The 18,955-nt window shown below is 39.8% G+C and overlaps 1 protein-coding gene across 1 annotated transcript in view; it reads right to left on the minus strand.

The window, feature by feature from the left end:
* Positions 1-18,955, minus strand: part of LOC124137117 (E3 ubiquitin-protein ligase rnf213-alpha-like) — a 389,816-nt gene that overhangs the window by 59,071 nt on the left and 311,790 nt on the right. The window contains exons 65-67 of the mRNA XM_048383821.1: positions 11,518-11,714; positions 10,810-10,909; positions 772-872 (exon numbers count right to left, since the gene is read on the minus strand). Coding sequence (XP_048239778.1) covers positions 772-872; positions 10,810-10,909; positions 11,518-11,714 — 398 coding nt within the window. The remainder of the gene's footprint in view (positions 1-771; positions 873-10,809; positions 10,910-11,517; positions 11,715-18,955) is intronic.

Here is an 18,955-nt window from a genome sequence, read left to right on the forward strand (position 1 = left end):
ACCACTTTCATCTGCACAAAGTTTCTGCTTTACCACTGTCATAGTCTTAAAACATTTATTGTATTTTTAATTATTAAGAAAAGAAATTTACTGTTTAATCTGCGATGAACAAATTAGAATCTTTTAGTTTCTGAACATACATTTTCCATACCTTTCTATAACCTTGTCAATGAAAGTATTTAATTCTATGCCATAGGTATTTTGGAGAATTTTTACTAATTTATCTACTGCCACAAACAAATCTGAATCACATTGTGTTGCTCCAGATCATATCCAATTTTTCAGATTCTGAGACCACAGGGTTTCTAAGAAGATTCTTCTTTAAAAAAATCACATTTAAAACAGCCAAAAAAATGGGCGTTTTTACACAATACCTACAACTGTAACTTCAAACTTATCCTTTCAGCCAGTTTAGAGAAGAAGTTAAAAGGTACTTAAAGAACAGTGGCCAGAAAGTTAGACAACACACAACATGCCGTGGCAAAATCTCACTTGGACTTTGTGAGCTGAAAGCATTTGTAAGATTTACCAACTTCACCATATATACTTGATGCATATCAATTTCAACATAATATTTGCAGAAGGTCCGAGTCATAGGCTAAGACAGTTTCATTGTGATCATGTTTGAAATACATTTGGAAGTTTGCAAACAATTTGCAGACACACAACAGCTAAGATAATCCAGGTCTTGTGGTTTCAGAAGAGATGTGAAAAATGTCAATGCTTACAACTTAACATAATTGATAAGAAGCCTTTATAAATCATACTTACCCTGCAATTTTCTTCTCAAATGCCACATTTATACTGATCAGAAATTGATCTACTTTTTTCAGTGATGACATTTTGGTTAAATCAGCGTCATCCCCCAGCCACTGTGAAGCACAAGTTCATATGGACTCAATTCAATTATTCAAATCAAAGATTTGAGGTTTTCTTCAGTTTACATAACAGATATTAAAGCTAAAACCAGTTTGGTCCTATATCCTCCCTGAATCGGCAAACCTACCTCCGTATTTTATGTTAGTCTCAAGGCAAAGCAAATGAATGGATTATTCTAAATATTTAAAGACAGTGAGTGACTTATAGCTCCAGTGTCAAGGTCACTGCTACAGCTCTGGTGGTGTGGACCTGTTATGGAAGTATACTAGGCCTTTTCCATTGGACATGTGAACTTAATTTAAATGGTCAACTCCGGTGGATAGTCAAAATGCAAAAAGCAAAATAGAAGTGAAAATTATAGGAATGGATCACTGAAAATCAGTAATGATACGAGCATGTCCTGCCCCACTCTTGGTTCTGACGTCACTTCCGATCCATTCTTTCCAGATGTGGCATAATTTCTGGTCTTAATGTTATCATTTCCTTTCTTAAATCATATTTCTGCTTCACTTCATATCATTATGATGTCACTTCCGGTCTTTGTGACATCATTATGACATTACCTCCTGTCCATATAACATCATATATGAAGTCACTTCTGTATCAAATTACGTCATTTTTATTATATATATATTATATAAGATATACATTCATGTACCGCAGGTATCCAGTTACTAGTATCTGCTAAAATGCAGTGTTATTTCTTCCCCGACCAGTGGATCTATTTGCTCCAATTATATTATTCTCAACTCCATGGGGAGTATACAACCCAAGCTGTCTTTGGGCGCTAGAAGGTTTTTACATCCACCTCACACATCGGGTAGCCATTCCTTGCTGGGTGAACAGAGACACATTTGAACTAAGTCACTTGCTCAGGGTGACACCACAAGTTTTGACACTTTTGTTTCAGGTGCATGTACATATTCATGTGACCCGTGAAGATCTGGGGAAGAATGGGTCTTCAGTATCCCATGCTTGCCGTAAATGGCGACCATGCTTGTCATAAGAGGCGACTAACAGGATCGGGTAGTCAGGCTTGCTGACTTGGTTGATGCATGTCATTGTATCCAAATTGTGTGGATCTATGCTCATGATGTCAATCACTGGATTGCCTTGTCCAGACTTGATTATTTACAGACAGCAGTCATATAGCTGAAATATTGCGGAGTGCTATGTTAAACAACAAACAAACGAACAAAACATATTAGTATTTCCTCCATCTGGTCATCTACAACTGGATGAGTGGGTTCTTTTGAGTGCACAGGGTCTATGCAAGGGGAAGTGACAACACTCTAAAGACATGTAAACATTGTTGGTTCCAAGGCTGAATAACAACCCGGTCACTAGCAGGAAACGATCTCAGCACCAGGCACTTTTGACTGCTTGCCCACTCCGCCCCATGACATAACTTCCGGTTGTGACATCACTTCCAGTCACTCTGTGATACATGTAAAAGCATGTAAAATGAGTCCTTCTATAGCTAAAAAATAAAAGGTATATTCACCTTCAGTAGCTGCTTGTAAAATCCTCCACCCACCCCTATTTCTTCCATAGAAGGAGGGAAAAAATGTGCCTTAACTATAGCCTGAGTGGCAATAACAGGGCCAAATGAATATACAGTAAACTACGGTTATAATGAACTCAAAGGGACCGCTTATTTTAGTTCATTATAAGGGTCGTTCGTTTTTAACATATATGCAACGTATATACAGTAAATGGATGGGACTAAAAAGACCAATTTGTTGTATCCGTCAGTTCGTTATAAGTGTTTTCATTATAAACATTGTTTACTGCATCCCTTTAAGGTCTGGTTGCACATCTCTCAGGTAAAAGTGAGTGAAGGTATTGTGCAAACTCCACTGGCATCCTGCAATGACCTGCTCTACAGAAACAGAAGTCCATGATGCTAAACTGGTTGCCAGAGCCCTAATGTCATGTGCTGAACATGATCCCAGGATAGGAGGGGTATCTTGTGCTTGGCGATAGGTTGAGGTTAAGGTTGGCTTAAGCCAGTTCACAATAGTGGCCCGAGTGATGTCCCGGTCAGGATGGGTCTTGCATGAGATATAGCGTCCTTTCTGGCTGATCTGATAAGGGTAAGAGAGAGCCCATAATATGATAGATTTCTAATCCTTCTCGTTGGTAAGGCTTGAATAATCTAGAGTGGTAGTTCAGAAACTCTGGCTCCAGTTGCCATAGCTATGAGGAAAGCCGTTTTCCTTTCCTTGTGTAGCAAAGTAGCCTTTGCAATGGGTGCAAAAGGTTATGTGAGGAGAACGGAAAAAGAACCACCGATAATTTATGTTTTGCGAAAATTCAAGGAGTGCAAACGTCTTCCAAAAGAAAAGACCTCATGAGTCTATTCAAAATGGGGTGGTTGCTGATAGATAATCTGTCATGTTGAAGTACTGAGTGAAGGGGAGATCTGCGACATTCCAGTTTGACTTCTGTTTATGAGTAACAACCAGTGGTGCTCTATTCAGTGTTCAGAATCCAGAAATAGAGTTATCGGACACAGGGCAGTGTTGTAGAAATCACGCCAAATTGATAGAGCAGTAAACCACGTTTTGTTGAATTTGTAATTATTGTATGCTACAATATTTACTGGAATACCACACTGGCGACGAAGAAATGAACTCATACAACATTATACAAACTTTCCATGTCTTCAGCAGTCATTTTGAAATCAATAGTTGCGATTGAAACACTTATTGTGAAACCACGTGCTCCGATGGAAATTCTACCACACTATCCTACATTTGATTACAAAGTTGAGAAAGGTAGCCCATACACACCAAAACTGTTTTAAGCGATTACTTCAAACCCAAGAAAAACATTCAATTGGCTCTAAATGACTTCCGAAACAGGAAATAATAATCACATCATCTGCTTGGCGAATATAGAACTGAGACAACTATTTAAAAAATGTGAATGCCATGACACTGACATAGGGAACACTGTCACAGTTGATACAACATGGGGCATCAGCTAGACTAAGAAGAAAACTCACTCATACAATGTCACAAGTTTTACATTGTGAAAGGAAACCATGGCTCACTGCTCGGATTCTACACCTCAAAAAAATTAAAACTTGAAAAGATTGTCAACAGCGTTGGATGCAACCCACCTGCAGGCCCACAACATCACACTGAATTTGATATTCCAGGCATTAGATTCTCTAGCCTGTTAAAAGGGGTGCTTAAAAGGAGTGACTTAAAAAGTACACAGAAAAGACAGTAAAACCTGTTACTATCAGACATCACAATATGGCTTTTGACCTCAGAGGGAAAGTGGAAAATGAAATACAGAAATTCCTGGATGATGACATCATCAAGGAAGCAGACAACAGAGCTGTTTATGTCAAAATTAAAACATGTCAAATGTGTGGGCAAAGGGAACTTACCGAAAGCTGATGAAGCTGTGACTCAAACTAAAAAAAACAAACTGGTCAACATGGGGACCACCGACTTCATTCTTAACACTTAGTGGTGGAATAACACCATATTTTCATTCTGTCTGTACTCTTAGAAATAGGATTGGGGGGGATGTTGCCCTGAAGACCGATAGTGATGGTCAAGAAGATCTTGAGTACAATGAGAGACAGACTAAAACACGAACAGGTTGCAATCCAACTGATGTTAAAAACATTGCTCCTTGCATATGGTCTGCACCCAATGGCCCTGATCGATGTCCTATAGCACTCTACAAGAAGTACAAAATCTTGCGACCTACAAATTTCTCCTCTTCAGAACACCCCTTCTATTTGGCTTTGCACACTAGGGGGGATTCCCTGAGTTGGTGAGGCTTAGTATAACACTCAGCCAGTGCGGAAAAGAATGAACATGGAGTCATCATGAAAAACATGGTCCAGCAAGCAAACTTAAAACACTTAATGATAACATCACACCTACACACATTATGCAAGTGTTTGGACACAAAAAAACATTGCTTCTGTCAACTCTTATGCAACTGGCTGACAAACAACAACAATAAATGAGCAAGATCCACTTGTCACGCTCCATGCCTGTGGTATCTTTGGCCAGTACATGCACACCGCATATCTCCATCCATGACCCATATTCCCTCTTCGATCAGCTGTTGGCCTAACTCACATGTAAACAACACTCTAAGTCAAAGCAGAGTTGGAATAAAATCTACCAATTTCGAAGTTGTTGGCAATGTGTTTTGTGGTCCTATATATGGTGGTGTTTTCCACATCAGCATTGATTTGGGTCATGCACATGATCACTATGACCAGATGACGTGTTTGGTCTCAATTAAACGCTGCCAAATAATTATCAGTGATTCGTCTTTGGATGCAATTTAGCCTTTGCATAAACAGCAATGCCATTCAAAAAGTGTCTTGAATGTTCCTGTTAATTCTAGTTCATGAAGTTGTTATCTTGTCTTGTTCTTGTTATACATTACTCAAACAAGAGCCTTACTCAGTCTGTGACAACCTGCCATGGCCTGAACTGTGGCGAGACCGCCACCAGACTGAGATATCAAGTGATAGATTTTCAAATTGTTAACGTTATATAAGTACTTAGAAATACTGTTTATAAACTTATACAAATGAAAATAAAAAGTTGAATAAACAGTTATTTTACTTCAAAGTGTTTATATTATCTTTGTTGTTTTTATACCTTAATTGACCAAGCACTTGTATTACTATGAATATCTCTTCTTAAATAGAGAATGCAAAAAATGTTTTTGGGGGGTGTTTTACTCATTCCCTATTCATATCAAGTTTATGCCCCTCATGAAATAATTTTGCTTTGTAAGGGGAACGTGTTTTGTATCCTATAAATCTTGTCACAGATCTAGGAAGGAATCAGCAACCATTGCAATGTTGACTTGTTATCTTCTAAACCTGATTGTTTTCTCCACTGGATTAACTTGTCTAATCTGTTGTATAAAGAAAGGATGAAGGTATCCAATATTGTGCAAGAGTGGATGAGGCAGCTTTAGAGAATCCAGAGGCCTGCATCTTCTGCAAGCGGTTAAATGTAGACTGTTGAGATTGTTGAACAGAATGTCTGACCTGGGATGACTCAGCGAAGTGGTAAAGATTGAGGGTTTTAGGAAACCACAGAAAGCTGGGCCAGATTGGTGCAAAAACTCCAAAAGAATGATCATAGAAACTGATGGTTCTATTTTCCCTTTCACCTGGTCTAGGGAGGGAGGGAATGTATTAGCGAAGAGACCTATCCAGTTCATGGACAGAACATCTTGTTGGAATTCCAATAGATCCAGTATGGGGCAGAAGTAAATGGAAAGCAGGTGACTCAGACAAGTCACAAGTAAGTCCAGAAGTGGTGTGTCCCACATTGACAAGATCCATTTGAAGACTTCCAGCTGAAAAGTCCACTCAGTGGACACCATCCTGCCCTTTCACTGTAAACTTTTGCTTGGATATTCAGTTACAATGGTACATGTCTTACTTTCATCAGGCAGTTGCAGGAGTCTTCCAAGGCAAATAGCCTTGAAGTTTCCATCATCAACAAAAGGGATTAGGTTCTTCTGTGTTTCTGGATGTATGTCACCACTGTGGTGTTGTTGGTGGCAACTAGACCTCAAAGAGAAGATCCTTCCAGGATCAAAGAGCATAAATAAATTTCCCAGCAGTTCATATGAAGATTCTTCTCTGTTGAAGTCCATGAACCTTGGATCTGAAGGCTCCCCATCCTGAGCCCGAGGAATCCAAGAACAGTTGATGGGCAAGTGGAGTATAAATGAGTAGAATGCCATACATTAAATGATCTCAATGGGTCCACCAGACCATATTGAGACGTATGTTGGAAGGGACACTAGGGTGTTGAGGGATATTTCATGTATATTGTTGATCCAGGAATGAAGAGGGTGTAACTGCAGCCTGCCCCTGTAGGTCATGACCTGTAGTGTAGTCTATTTGCTACCATCTGATTCAAAGATGTGGCTGAGACAGTGGAGGAAAATCGATCATCTAAAGGACAGAGATTTACTGGGGCCATTATCCTAGAGAATAACCATGGGGCCTATCAAGATCATGAACAGGAACTAAAAATGACGACCATTGACTGCGAAACTTAGATATCTCTGGGACGAAGGATGAATATGTATGTGAAAAGATACGCATCCTGAAGGTCGATGCTGAAGAGCCAATTTCTTTGACATTGTAGTTTCCAGACAGATTCCATCTGGAATTTTAGAGGAGATATCAAGAAGTGCTTGTTCAAGACCTTGAGATCTATGATCATTCTCATTTTGATTGAATTCTTCTTGCGAACCAAGAACACCTGGTAATGGAAGCCCAATGTGGTTCCTGTCTCTGGCAGTTCCCGAATGACCTACTTGTCTAGTTTGGCCTTGATGGCTGTGTCTTACTTGGCTCCTTCCAGACGGAATCTGTGACCGGAGGGATGGGATACAAACTGAAGTAATCGACCTCCCACTGGATTCAGTGTCGGAAGTATATGGCATTGTGGTAATAGTAGATCCATGGGCGAAAGTTGAAAGGCTCTATGAAGGTAGTAGGTACAGGGGTAGAGTCATCCTCCTGACTTGAATCCTCATCAGCTGGATCCAAGTCATTTGGTTTCAGACTGACAAATAGGAGTCAAGTTGTTGTGGGTGAGCAGGTCTACGGAAGGTTTGAGATGATTCTTTCAGCTTAATGTGGGAGGAAAGACAAAAGTGATGCAGGTCTCATATGTTAACCACTTTGGTGAACACAACTCTGCAAAGCGAATCGCAGCACCTTAAACGACTGGGCCACCCGTGCCCCCTGTGTTGATATGAGTCCATGTGGGAGCCATGTAGGTAAGCTGAAGGACGTGTTGCAGCTGATGATCCCCTACAGGAACTGTACGGTTGTCAAGTCAAATCAGTGACCACAGACATATAGTAAAGCATTTCTATTTCCATAGACAGCTGACAAACGGGATTCAAAGATGCTTTCCATGGAAGACTTTTGTTGGGTGCTCCATCATGGTCATTGGGTCTTGAGCTGGCTTGATGATTGTGGTGTCTTGGGGAAGTAGGGAGTGACGAGATTTCTTGTGTAGCTGGCGACATGTCAGTCAACATAATGGCATCCACTTCCTTCTTTGACACTTCTTTTCTCCTGGCCTGATTGAGTCTGATAGTTTGGAGAAGGCCTTCTCATGAGGAGACTGCAGAGCTCACAGCAATGTTCTTCGGTGCATGTAATATCTCTGCACTTCCAGCATGAAGTATGCATATCCCCAGAGCCAATAAGCACCTGACAAGGTGCGGAAGGTGAAGCAGAAGATGCCATAATAGTAATCAAAACAGACCAAAAACCTACTCATACTCATGTGAAATATGCCCCTAAGATGTAACCCAAAGCAATACTGAGTCAAATTAAAAACTTCACATTTTTAAAAGTAATCCCATATATGATATACAACAGACAAATGTATCAGAGAAGGTAATTTTTAATCATTAATGTCAAAAGAAGGATTTTAATTAACGGTGGTAACCATAATTTGTTCCAAGCACCTACAGTATTCGGTAATAACATCAACTTTTAAATCCCAAGTCCCAAGCACGAGAATCTGATGGCACACAAGTTCAGTAGCGTGTATGGCCACCATGTGCATTGACAACTGCCACACAACGCCTCCGCATGGACCTTGTGATGCTTGTGAACACGTGATTGGGAAGACGACGCCATTGTTGCTGCAAAATGGTGCCAAGATCTTGCAAATTCTGTGGTTGGTTCTGGAGAGTGCGCAGACTTCTGCCAAGAGCATCCCAGACGTGTTCGATGGAATTGAGGTCGAAAGACCTTGACGGCCAGTCCATGACGTTGACTCCCGCATTCTGAAGGAAATTCCTTGTCAAAATTGCTGTGTTGGGTCTGGCATTGTCGTGTTGGAAGATCAAACCGGGTCCATGTGCTGCCATAAAAGGCAGAAGTTCTGGTGCCAGTACCTGGTCGCGGTAAGCAGCAGCGTTGAGGTTGCCCCGGATGACAAGAAGCCTGGAACGTGCATTGCCACAGAAAGCACCCTACACCATGACACTTCCGCCTCGAAATCTGTCAACTTCCTGTACACAACACTGGGCGTAACGTTCATGATGGCGCCTCCCAACCCTCGCCCTACCATCAGCAAATCGGGATTCATCACTGAAGACAACTTGATTCCAATTTCTCTGAGTCCATTGTAAGTGTCGCTGTGCCCACAAGTGACGTTGACGTCTGTGTAATTGAGTCAGAAATGGCCCGCAGTATGGCCGTCGTGCTTGAAGGTGAGCAGTTCTCAGACGGTTTCGAACAGTTTGCGCACTCAGTCTACCCCTAAACAGTTCATTTCTGGTTGATGTAGCCGTCAAAAATCGGTTACGGAGGTGACGTAAGACAATCTGACAATCCTCTGCATGTGACGTCACATGTGGTCAACCTGGGCTATCAGTGGTGGTACCTGTTTGCTGTAGACGCGTCTGTAAATCATAAACAGTCCGTCAACTACAACCCATCGTCCTTGCGTCCTCAGCTACAGACATTCCCGTCTGCAACATGCTGATGGCACGTTCATGTTGCACATTTGAAAGGCGTGGCATGACAAATGGCAGTAAAGACTTTTGTTTTCTTGTGTTTTTCTGTTTTTGTTAATGACTGCTAACAAGTATGGCTGAAAACACGTGCGGTACGTATTATGGCCACGTGACTAATTGCACGTGAAAAACCACTTTTGCCACTATAGTGCTGTGCACATGATTTTGATCGATTCCCCTGCACAAAAACAGGTGTTATCTGAAGACAATATGTGGCCATTACTGTTTAAATACACAATAAGGGCCCACAATGATAACTGGTCAAAATGTTAAAATTTTAGGAGTGTGAAGTTTTTAATTTGGTTCAGTATACTTATAGTAGTGATAAAACAGACTACTTAAACTGTGTGACCAAATAACCAAGTACTTGAGTTATGCAACAGAGATGTTTATTCTAGCACACACAGGAAAGAAGTGAGGATTTTCCCACCTTTGCACATGAAAAGTGCTGTAGTGCAAAGTGCTATTGTTGGTACAACTACTTATGTATAGTTGACAGTGAAGAGGATTTCTGTTGAAAATCTATAAGTTTTGTTTCAGTGTGATTGCAGCCAAAATACAGGATTATGGCAATGATGTAATAAGGGTAGAGGATTCCTAAGAATTATGATCAAGCATCTGGTTTTGTTGAAAGTAAACATTATGTTAATTTTGAATGGCATCTGTTGTGTACAAGTGCAGAGATTCTGCTGCTAATAAGTAAAGACAATTGTTATGCAGTGGGGAACAATTTTAAAGTTTTGGTCCAAACATTTCTTTTGTAGTTGACTCAGCAAAACTGATACTGAGCTTATGATGAAAGTTGTGGACTTCAGTCCACCAGCAGTCCCATCCAGGGCAACTGGTTAATTTTCTCAGTGAACTTGAAATTTTTTAGAGGTAGCCTAATGAACTGGTGTCAACTAATAATGAAAATGTGAAAACGTAATATTTCAAAAATCCTTAATGGCAAAAGACACTATTTCAACGCTAGCTTTATAACTGTTTTACGTCATGTTGAAAAATACTCAATAGTTATTTAGTTCTGCTGCATTCAAAAGTCCATCGCGTCTATTTTGATTCTATTAAATTGTCAATAATATTATTATTTTTTTGCATTATATAGCAAAAGGAACCATTTTAATACTTGGTTGATACATATGCAAAATATTGAATGGGTTTTGAGTTAATACACTGAAAACAAAATGAATATGGACAAATAGATGGACACACATGATGATCTTGATACCCAAGGATTGTAATATTACTTGCTGGTTGATAGTGATTCCAGGGATGACATATATTCATAAAAAACAGCATAGACAGCAATCAATCAAAAGGAGCAATTTTGTCTAAAATTCAATGAATGATTGAAATGTGTTTAGTCACCTTCCACAAAGGCATATATTTTGTTCCCAGCTCAAGTTTCTTGATTCCAGTGAAGCTCTCCAGAAAGAGTTTAAGGGTCATCACTCGCATCCAATTACATCTTGGAAAACAGAAACATGATTATCACACAGAGCAGTATATGCAATATATGTTGCTTAAAGGATGGAAAGACAACATCTGTCAGTATGAAAACATAAGGAAGGGAATTTATGAATGTCAACTGGAATTTTTTTATCAAGATTAGATGTGGCAGGCAAATCTTTCTTTTTTTCAACAGTCTGAAGCATGATTATTTTTTTCAAGAATTTTTGGTGACGATTTATATCTTTTGATAAAATACCAGGTCCCCCAATTATATCAAATGGTCAGTCCCCTATATATGGGAGCCTTTAACTGATCTAGTTTGGTACAGACAATCCAGTGATTGGTATTATGAGCAACAATCCAAACCGAATCACAGAGTCTGACCACAAGAACCATGACGTCACCTTTAAAAATCAGCAAATATTGCTAGTTATGAATTCTAACCCTGAATCCCAACAGGGGAAAAGAGGATGAGGAGTAGCAAGAGGATGTTGCCATAGGCTCAAATCTGAATTCCATGCATTGAAGGGAAGAACAGATCAGAGCTTTGTTCTGAGCAGATATATAGAGGCATATATTTTTATTGAGCAGAAATCAAATGATTTGGATTTACAGGATATTTACCTTGCCTGATCCATTACCCGGAGACACACATTGCCATGTTCAAGCTCGGTCTCTGTAGTGTTGAGGATTCTACCTATGACAGGCAGATATGTCTTGACATGATCCATCCAGTCTGATCGGCCTTTATCTGTGTTCAATTCATCCTTACTTGGTTCCAGCTGCTCCATGAGAAGTGTCAAACTCAGAACATCCAAAGTCTGAAGTAAAATTTTCAAATTGTTAAACTTATCCTATCACACACAATGCATTTAATCCCACGGTTGTAACAACGCGTTGGTCTGATGTTGATTAATGAGTAATTTGCACACTCGTATATGCAAGGGGCCGACGTATAGTTCTTAGTAGGAAGTGACAACTTGGAGACGATGGCTTGTGGTATATACAGTTTTACTTTATACATGTAGATATATACATACAAAAGACACTATGTGCCAGGTCAGCACATAGTGGTAGTGGTTGTTGTCTAGGTGCCCCGGAGCACCCAGCCTAACCCTAGCTAGGCTAAGGGTAAGACCTTTCTTTTTTTCCCTTCTTCTCAATCTCTCTGGACCAAGGCTTATATAGTCATGGTCACCTGACATTTTGTAAGTAATAAATATAAATGTAAACAGTAATTCATCAGCAGGATGGCAGACGGTCGATGTACACAAAAATGGGAATTAACAATTAGGATTAGCATCTTATAAATAACAGCAATTAAGTGTTTCAAGACATATAGATGTCATGGCTCCAGGGTAATGAGCCTTTACAATTAAATGTTCTTCAGACAATGGGTGTGGTAAATTAGTTGCTATGACAATTGGACAGTGGGTTGCAGATACCCTAGCCCTTTAGTTTCCAAATTTTATGCATGAGTGACAAAAATGATGTCCGATGCAATTACCTATTTTGACTTGTATCATATGTTCCAGTGTTTTTCAATTGACTTGCCTTTGCATGTGTTTGTGATTGTGCCATTGTTTGGGCAGGATACGCTTACCTTTTTGCGGACACCTGGTACCATTACTATTTGATAGTGATTCATAAACACATGCTTAGGATATAGTCTGATGTACAATTAGGAAGAGATTTCTATTGGATATGGAAAGGGTTTGGCTAATAATAAACAGGACTGGCCATCAATCATTTATTCACTATGTACAAGATACAAAGTACAAGTCTGTGGTAGCAGGTACATGTATAATTATCTGCGTCGTTGAACTGTGGTTAGTTGTTGTGCCAGGACCAGCTGACCAAATTGATGGAGGCTTTGTACATAGGTAACAGAGATATCATGTAAGTAGTGGGAAGTGAAGTCCGCATCTGACTTCGAAAAACATCCTTCAATGATAGTGTTGAGGGTATAGTTACTGTGCAGTGCTGTCATGGAGGCGACAGCTCTCGTCTCGCAAGGGTTAGACGTCTGAGGTGGAGGATCGTTGAAAGCAAACAGATGGAGACCATTATACAGGAGACCTCTTAGTTGGCTGCTGAGGAAAGAGGGACAAAGAGCCTCTTTGGTGATCAGCGAAGTGTAGATGAAGCCTGAAGGTAGATACATAAAGCTCTGACTGGACACAAAGAGATATCTTTATGATTCTCCGGGTGTCAGATGGCAGCCAAGAATGGGATGGTCCCAGGTAGGTGGACGGTTTCTGAACAACTGGTCAGCGTGTTTGTAAGAGTGGATGAGAGCCTAGAGTTCAGTAACTGTAGACATTTTCGTGCCTGCCGTGACCAAGTTAGGAGCTGGCAGAAATGTAGCCAACTTGGAGCCCTTGAGCTTACTACATCAAAGATGCCGAACATATTCTGCAACTTGTTGTGGTGAAGCAGTAGCAGGCAAGATGAGGTCCCTGCCACGGCAGTATCTCTCAAAAGCCTTCCATTTATGGTTGTACATGTACAAAGCTGTAGTTGGGGTTTCTGGCAATGGGTGCAGCAGGCTGGAAGGAGGTTGAAGTAGAAGATCTCTTCGCAATGGAAGAAGATAGTGTTTTCCTCTTGTGAGGATTACCAGAATGGTGAACCAAATGCGAACTGGCCAATAATGCATGACTGGGAGCAGACGTAACTGTGTCATGGCTGCATCTTTCTGAAGCACCAAAGGAAGAAGCGTTGTCAGGGGGAAGGCATAAGCGTTGAGACCCTCCTACAATATGGCCAAAGTGTCGTGCTCCCATGCTGGGATGGAGGAGATGAACCTGTGCAGTTGAGTGTTGAAGTCAAATCTCTTGGCAATGGTGAAAGCGGCATATCCACTTGAAGATCATTGGATATAGATGCCACTCTCTCCAGGACGGTCTAATCCAGATGGGATAGGGAGTCAGTTTTACGTTGTTGGCCCCTGGAATGTGTTAAGCTCAGGCTTTGATGCCCAGAGAGTTGATCAACTGAAAAAATGCCATTGCCTGAGCCAAGAGGGACTCTGATTTGGTGGAGCCCATCCTCTTGATATATCAAACGACTGAGGTGTTATCGGACTGGATCATGAGATGTGATGTCCAGAGAACTTCTACCCAATGGGAAACCACTACACTGACCGCCTTGAATTTGAGGTTATTGATGGGGAAGGTTAATTCTATTGGGAACCAGCTTCCAGAAATATTGGTGAATAGATCCACGGTTCTGGGAAACACTCTAGGCGATGCCTGGAAACCAACAAACCTATTGTTTCCTGTATCGTTGTCAACTGGTTGGCTGGATAAACCCTCAGATGTGGTATGGACATCATAGGAGAATTACGGATGAGAGTCAGCCGGTACCCTTCTTGGGGGAGTTGAGAGACGAAGAGCTTGTCCAGTACAATCCAGTTGGCTGCAAAGAGTCGCAGTCTTCAGCCTACTAGGGACTGAAATACCATTACGACTGGAGGTGGAAGGTTCCAGTCGTCCTATAGAAGAGTCACTTGGTGGAGATTTTGCCCCCATTAGACGACTCTCCAGAGTACTTTGTTGAGGTGAACGTAACTGTTCTTGGTGCTGATGACTTGAAGCCATATTAATGGCCGCACACTCTGCCATGAAAAGAACTTGTCCTAGCACTGATGACGTCACAGAGATCATGATGAGATTGAGTAAACTGTGGACCTCTGCTGTTTCTCTAGATGTTGCTTCAGCAGACGAAGAGGTCAACCAACACCTGTAGATGAGTTTCCTGTGTGACTTCCTGTATTCTTTTCTTAAATCGATAGGGTGTCGATCATAGCATCACATAGTCTCACATCATGGTGCTCATCCATGGGACGTAATATGGTAACAGTCCCCAGATGATGAATGATTAAGTCCATATTGTGAATTGACATCTTGGCATTGATGATTTGGCATGGACCACTGACACTTCAGTATCTGCTTCAGTATCTGTAACTGACAGTACGGTAGACAACAAAGGCAGAATATATCTGATGGTAACATCAAGATGAGCCAGTTGCCGGTCTTCAATGATGGATGTATTAGAAGAGCGCTTGAGATTGGAGTCACAACATTCCTGTCTACCTCTGGAGTAGATGAAATGGAGGACATCCCATGAGTCTCCACAAGATATCTGTATAGTGACGACGCTCAGTAGAGTAAACCTCATCGGTGCGACGTCAATCTCCCTGAGACCTCTGCTCAGTATGAGGGTGATCAGAGGTTGATGGCTGATCCTCAGATGGTCGAACCCTTGACGATCAATTGGTAGAAGGTTGATCCTTAGATAGTCTGTCCTTGGAATGGTGACCGTTGGAAGATTGACCCTGCGAATGTCAACCCTTGTGTTTCTTCCCGATCTGTCGATCCATGGAATGGCGCTCCTTTGAATGGTGATTTTTCACCTGTCTGATGAGGGTGGGGAACGTTCCTTACTCTTCCTAATTCCAGTAGGCAATGTGGAAGTCGCATGGAAAGAGTTGATATTATCCACCGTCAATAGAACCGGTGGAACATGGAGAGAGGAGGTAGAATGTGGCAGGGCAATGTCTTCCATGTCGAACTGTGCTATCCCGTGAAGGTGATGATAGACGACTTCCAGCTGATGGTAGAAGAATGCCTTATGTGCCAGACATGGGAGGTAGTACAATAGATGGGTCTGTATCATTAACTGCTAAAACCATGCGCATATCACTTATGATAGAGATTTCAGATACTGCATCTTCCTCAACTGACAAGGACGTGATGGTAGGTGTCAGTGGTGGTTTGCCAGTGGAATGGATAATAGCTTTAGTTGTAATGAACTGAGGCCTCTTGTAATTAGTACTAGAGTTTCCCCAAGAGATGTTTATCAGGGCGCAGCCACCTGCAATTTATATTTTGTGCTCTGCCCTTTTCTTATGCCTGCCCTGCCTTTTCTGGCATTTACCGTTTGTCCGGATTTTGAGGAAGAAATACAGTTCCCTTCCTTTGCAATAGGATTTATTTGTTTTAAGAACAATTATGTAATCTGATTTCAAATTAAACAGATGACTCTCGCCATTATTTGCTTGTTATTTCACAATGCCAACCAAGGAAAGGAACAAGAGGAAAAGGAAAGAAGTGGCGAGGGCTGAAGGCAGGAAGTGTTGATGACTTCTTGATTTTTTGGCGAGGTAGGCCGTGATGTGCTGTTAATTTTGTGATAAAAAAATAATCTTATTTTATGGTACACAGCAACAACAGATGACAATGATTGGCTTTTATAACATTGTAAAATGTTTTTGCATTAGTTTGTTTACATACCTTGGTCATTATATAGTGAGTTATTTTGATGAAAACACATCACTTTCAAATAGGTTACACAAGTAGAAACGTCTGCCATTGTTTCATTGTTTTCAAATCAAACATTATATAATTTGGTTGTATTTCAACATGTTCAAGTAATACATAATGAAATATCATGAATTAGCAATGCAAACATTTTAGTTGATAATCTTTCCAAAAGGTATCTAAAGCCAACAAATCCAAAAGATCTATAAACTGCCTATATACCCATCAATAAAAATACTGGTATTGTAAGTTTCCTACTATTCTACATTAGTCGTAATATATGGAAGCACCTAAATGTGGCAAGTAAAGTCAAGTAAGCGCCCTTGTTTGATATCTAAATGTCCAATAGTTCATGTCATTGGAAAGTACATATCCTAATGGTTATAGATCTGTGACAATTATGTCGAAGTACACATTCATTGAGAATTTTCCGTGATTTAGATTTACTGATAAACAATCCCCATGAAATTGTCAGTGTTTTTGACGTCAAAACAAAATTGACAGAAGTGGTCGTGATTAATTCATATGCTGAGTGTGTCAAAGATTATGTTGTAGAATGAGTGACAGTTTGGAATGTATATCTTGAAGAAATCCCAGTTACATCCCCGTAGGTTTCAGTGTCCATGCTCTTTCATTAGTGATAAAAATAACATCAGGGTAATTGACATCGGACATTTCCAAAGGACAAAATATGAAAGATCGCAAAACAGCCCTAACAATACTCAAATTGGCATCACTCAATATCGGACATCATAAGAATTTCATCATAATTAACAAGATTATAATTACGTACTACCACCCCAGAGTAAGTACATGTAGATTCAATCAAAATCGTTGAAACGTTTTCATGGGCAGCAAATCTATTCAACAAACCTATTTTCAATCACTCGTCACTCGGGTGACGTATGTCATACAAACATTGCTTCATTGTGCAATCACACAGACTGCTTATCTATACTTCAGGTGTTATGATGTGTTGCTAATGGTATAAATCTAACTTACAAAAAGCTTGAAACGAAACGTAATTGGACAATTTTTATACTTGAATTTGAAAGCTCAAGAAGGATAGAGTAGGCTGTATTTAATACAAGGAAACGATAACTTGCACAGGTGAAAGAAGGCAATAATATTGTTTTTACAGTCCAATTATTAGTAATATCTAGATTAAGTGAAATAGAAAATAACTAAGATATGAATTACTTTGATTAATATAGTGTTCAATGTATATACAGTTCATGTGCTCAAAACTCTGAACAAATTTGTTTCACTATGACCTCTAGAAAACATACATCCTCGTCTCAGCTTGTATTTCGCACTTGGCTGCCTCACTTAGACCTTTGCTCAAAATATACTTGTATGGCCAGTTCATGAAATACAATTTTTCCTTTCATATTGTTTTATAAATATGACTTTAGATGTGTATTTTACACCTTGTATAGTACATGCACATTCCAAGACATTCGTGATAGTTTATTTCAAGTACAATGTCCATTTCATCCCCATCTACAAAATGAAAAGTTTGAAATAGATAATGATCACAGGTGAATGAAAGTAATGGAATTATTTGTCATAAAAGAAAAAAATATATTCTTGGAATTGAACTTTGAAAATATAATTAACAAAATGTTTAGCATAAATGGTGTTCAGTTGTTATGTCTTTCCTTTTTTTTTTTTGGCCTAGCTAAACTGGAGCTTGGAGGGAACATACACAATTTGAAATTGTGACTTGTCACTGGTTGAAGTATTTGATAATTTAGATAATGCAGAGTGAAAAAAAAAAAAAAAAAAAAAATCACATTTAGTCTACACTGAAATCATGTTGTCATTAAGAAATCAATTGTCTATATATTGTGTGTAGATCTAAAATCGAAATCACATTTAGTCTACACTGAAATCATGTTGTCATTAAGAAATCAATTGTCTATATATTGTGTGTAGATCTAATTACTTTCACTGTTTATGTTATAAATTGAACCATGCGAGATTCTAATATATGAGGGGCGGTCGGGTAGCCTAGTGGTTAAAGCGTTGGCTCGTCCAACGAAGACCCGGGTTCGATTCCCGACATGGGTACAATGTGTGAAGCCCATTTCTGGTGTCCCCCGCCGTGAAATTGCTCGAATATTGCTAAAAGCGGCGTAAAAACCACTCACTCACTCTAATATATGAGGCTAAAATTTATAAAAAAAATTAATATTGGATCCATATTCACTGTAAAACATTCCATTCCCTTACTCAACTATATGCACATTATTTTCTTGGAATATCAAGCCAAGATATTAAAAGCAAATATGTCAACAAACCAAAATTAGAAAACTACGCCAAATATTCAAACAGTGTTTGTCAAGTGATAAACAGTCTCATTCACTTGTCAGTCACCGTGGAAATCTTCCCATTCATGATAGTCTACTTTCTTGTTCAGTCAAAGAGAATATTATTATTTGGAAACTGAAACCATGTGTATCCATTACACGACCACAACATTAAATCAGCTGTTTGACATGATGTCATTCACGTCACAACACGCAAGGTCAAATCATGGGCACCTGTCCAGACAACAAATTCATAGCGACAGGAAATGAATGACTTTCTGCTTGCCCACACAAATCGAATTGAAAATTGTAACGTCATTGAACGAAAAAAAATAAAGCGTTTACTCATTGCTTACTTTTCAGATAACATATTAAATAAGAGTTGGAGACTTGCAATAAATTATCATATGTTAATCAAGAATACTG

Source organism: Haliotis rufescens, unplaced genomic scaffold (assembly GCF_023055435.1).
Source record: "Haliotis rufescens isolate VD_foot unplaced genomic scaffold, xgHalRufe1.0.p SCAF_5, whole genome shotgun sequence".
NCBI classification, from domain to species: Eukaryota; Metazoa; Mollusca; class Gastropoda; order Lepetellida; family Haliotidae; genus Haliotis; species Haliotis rufescens.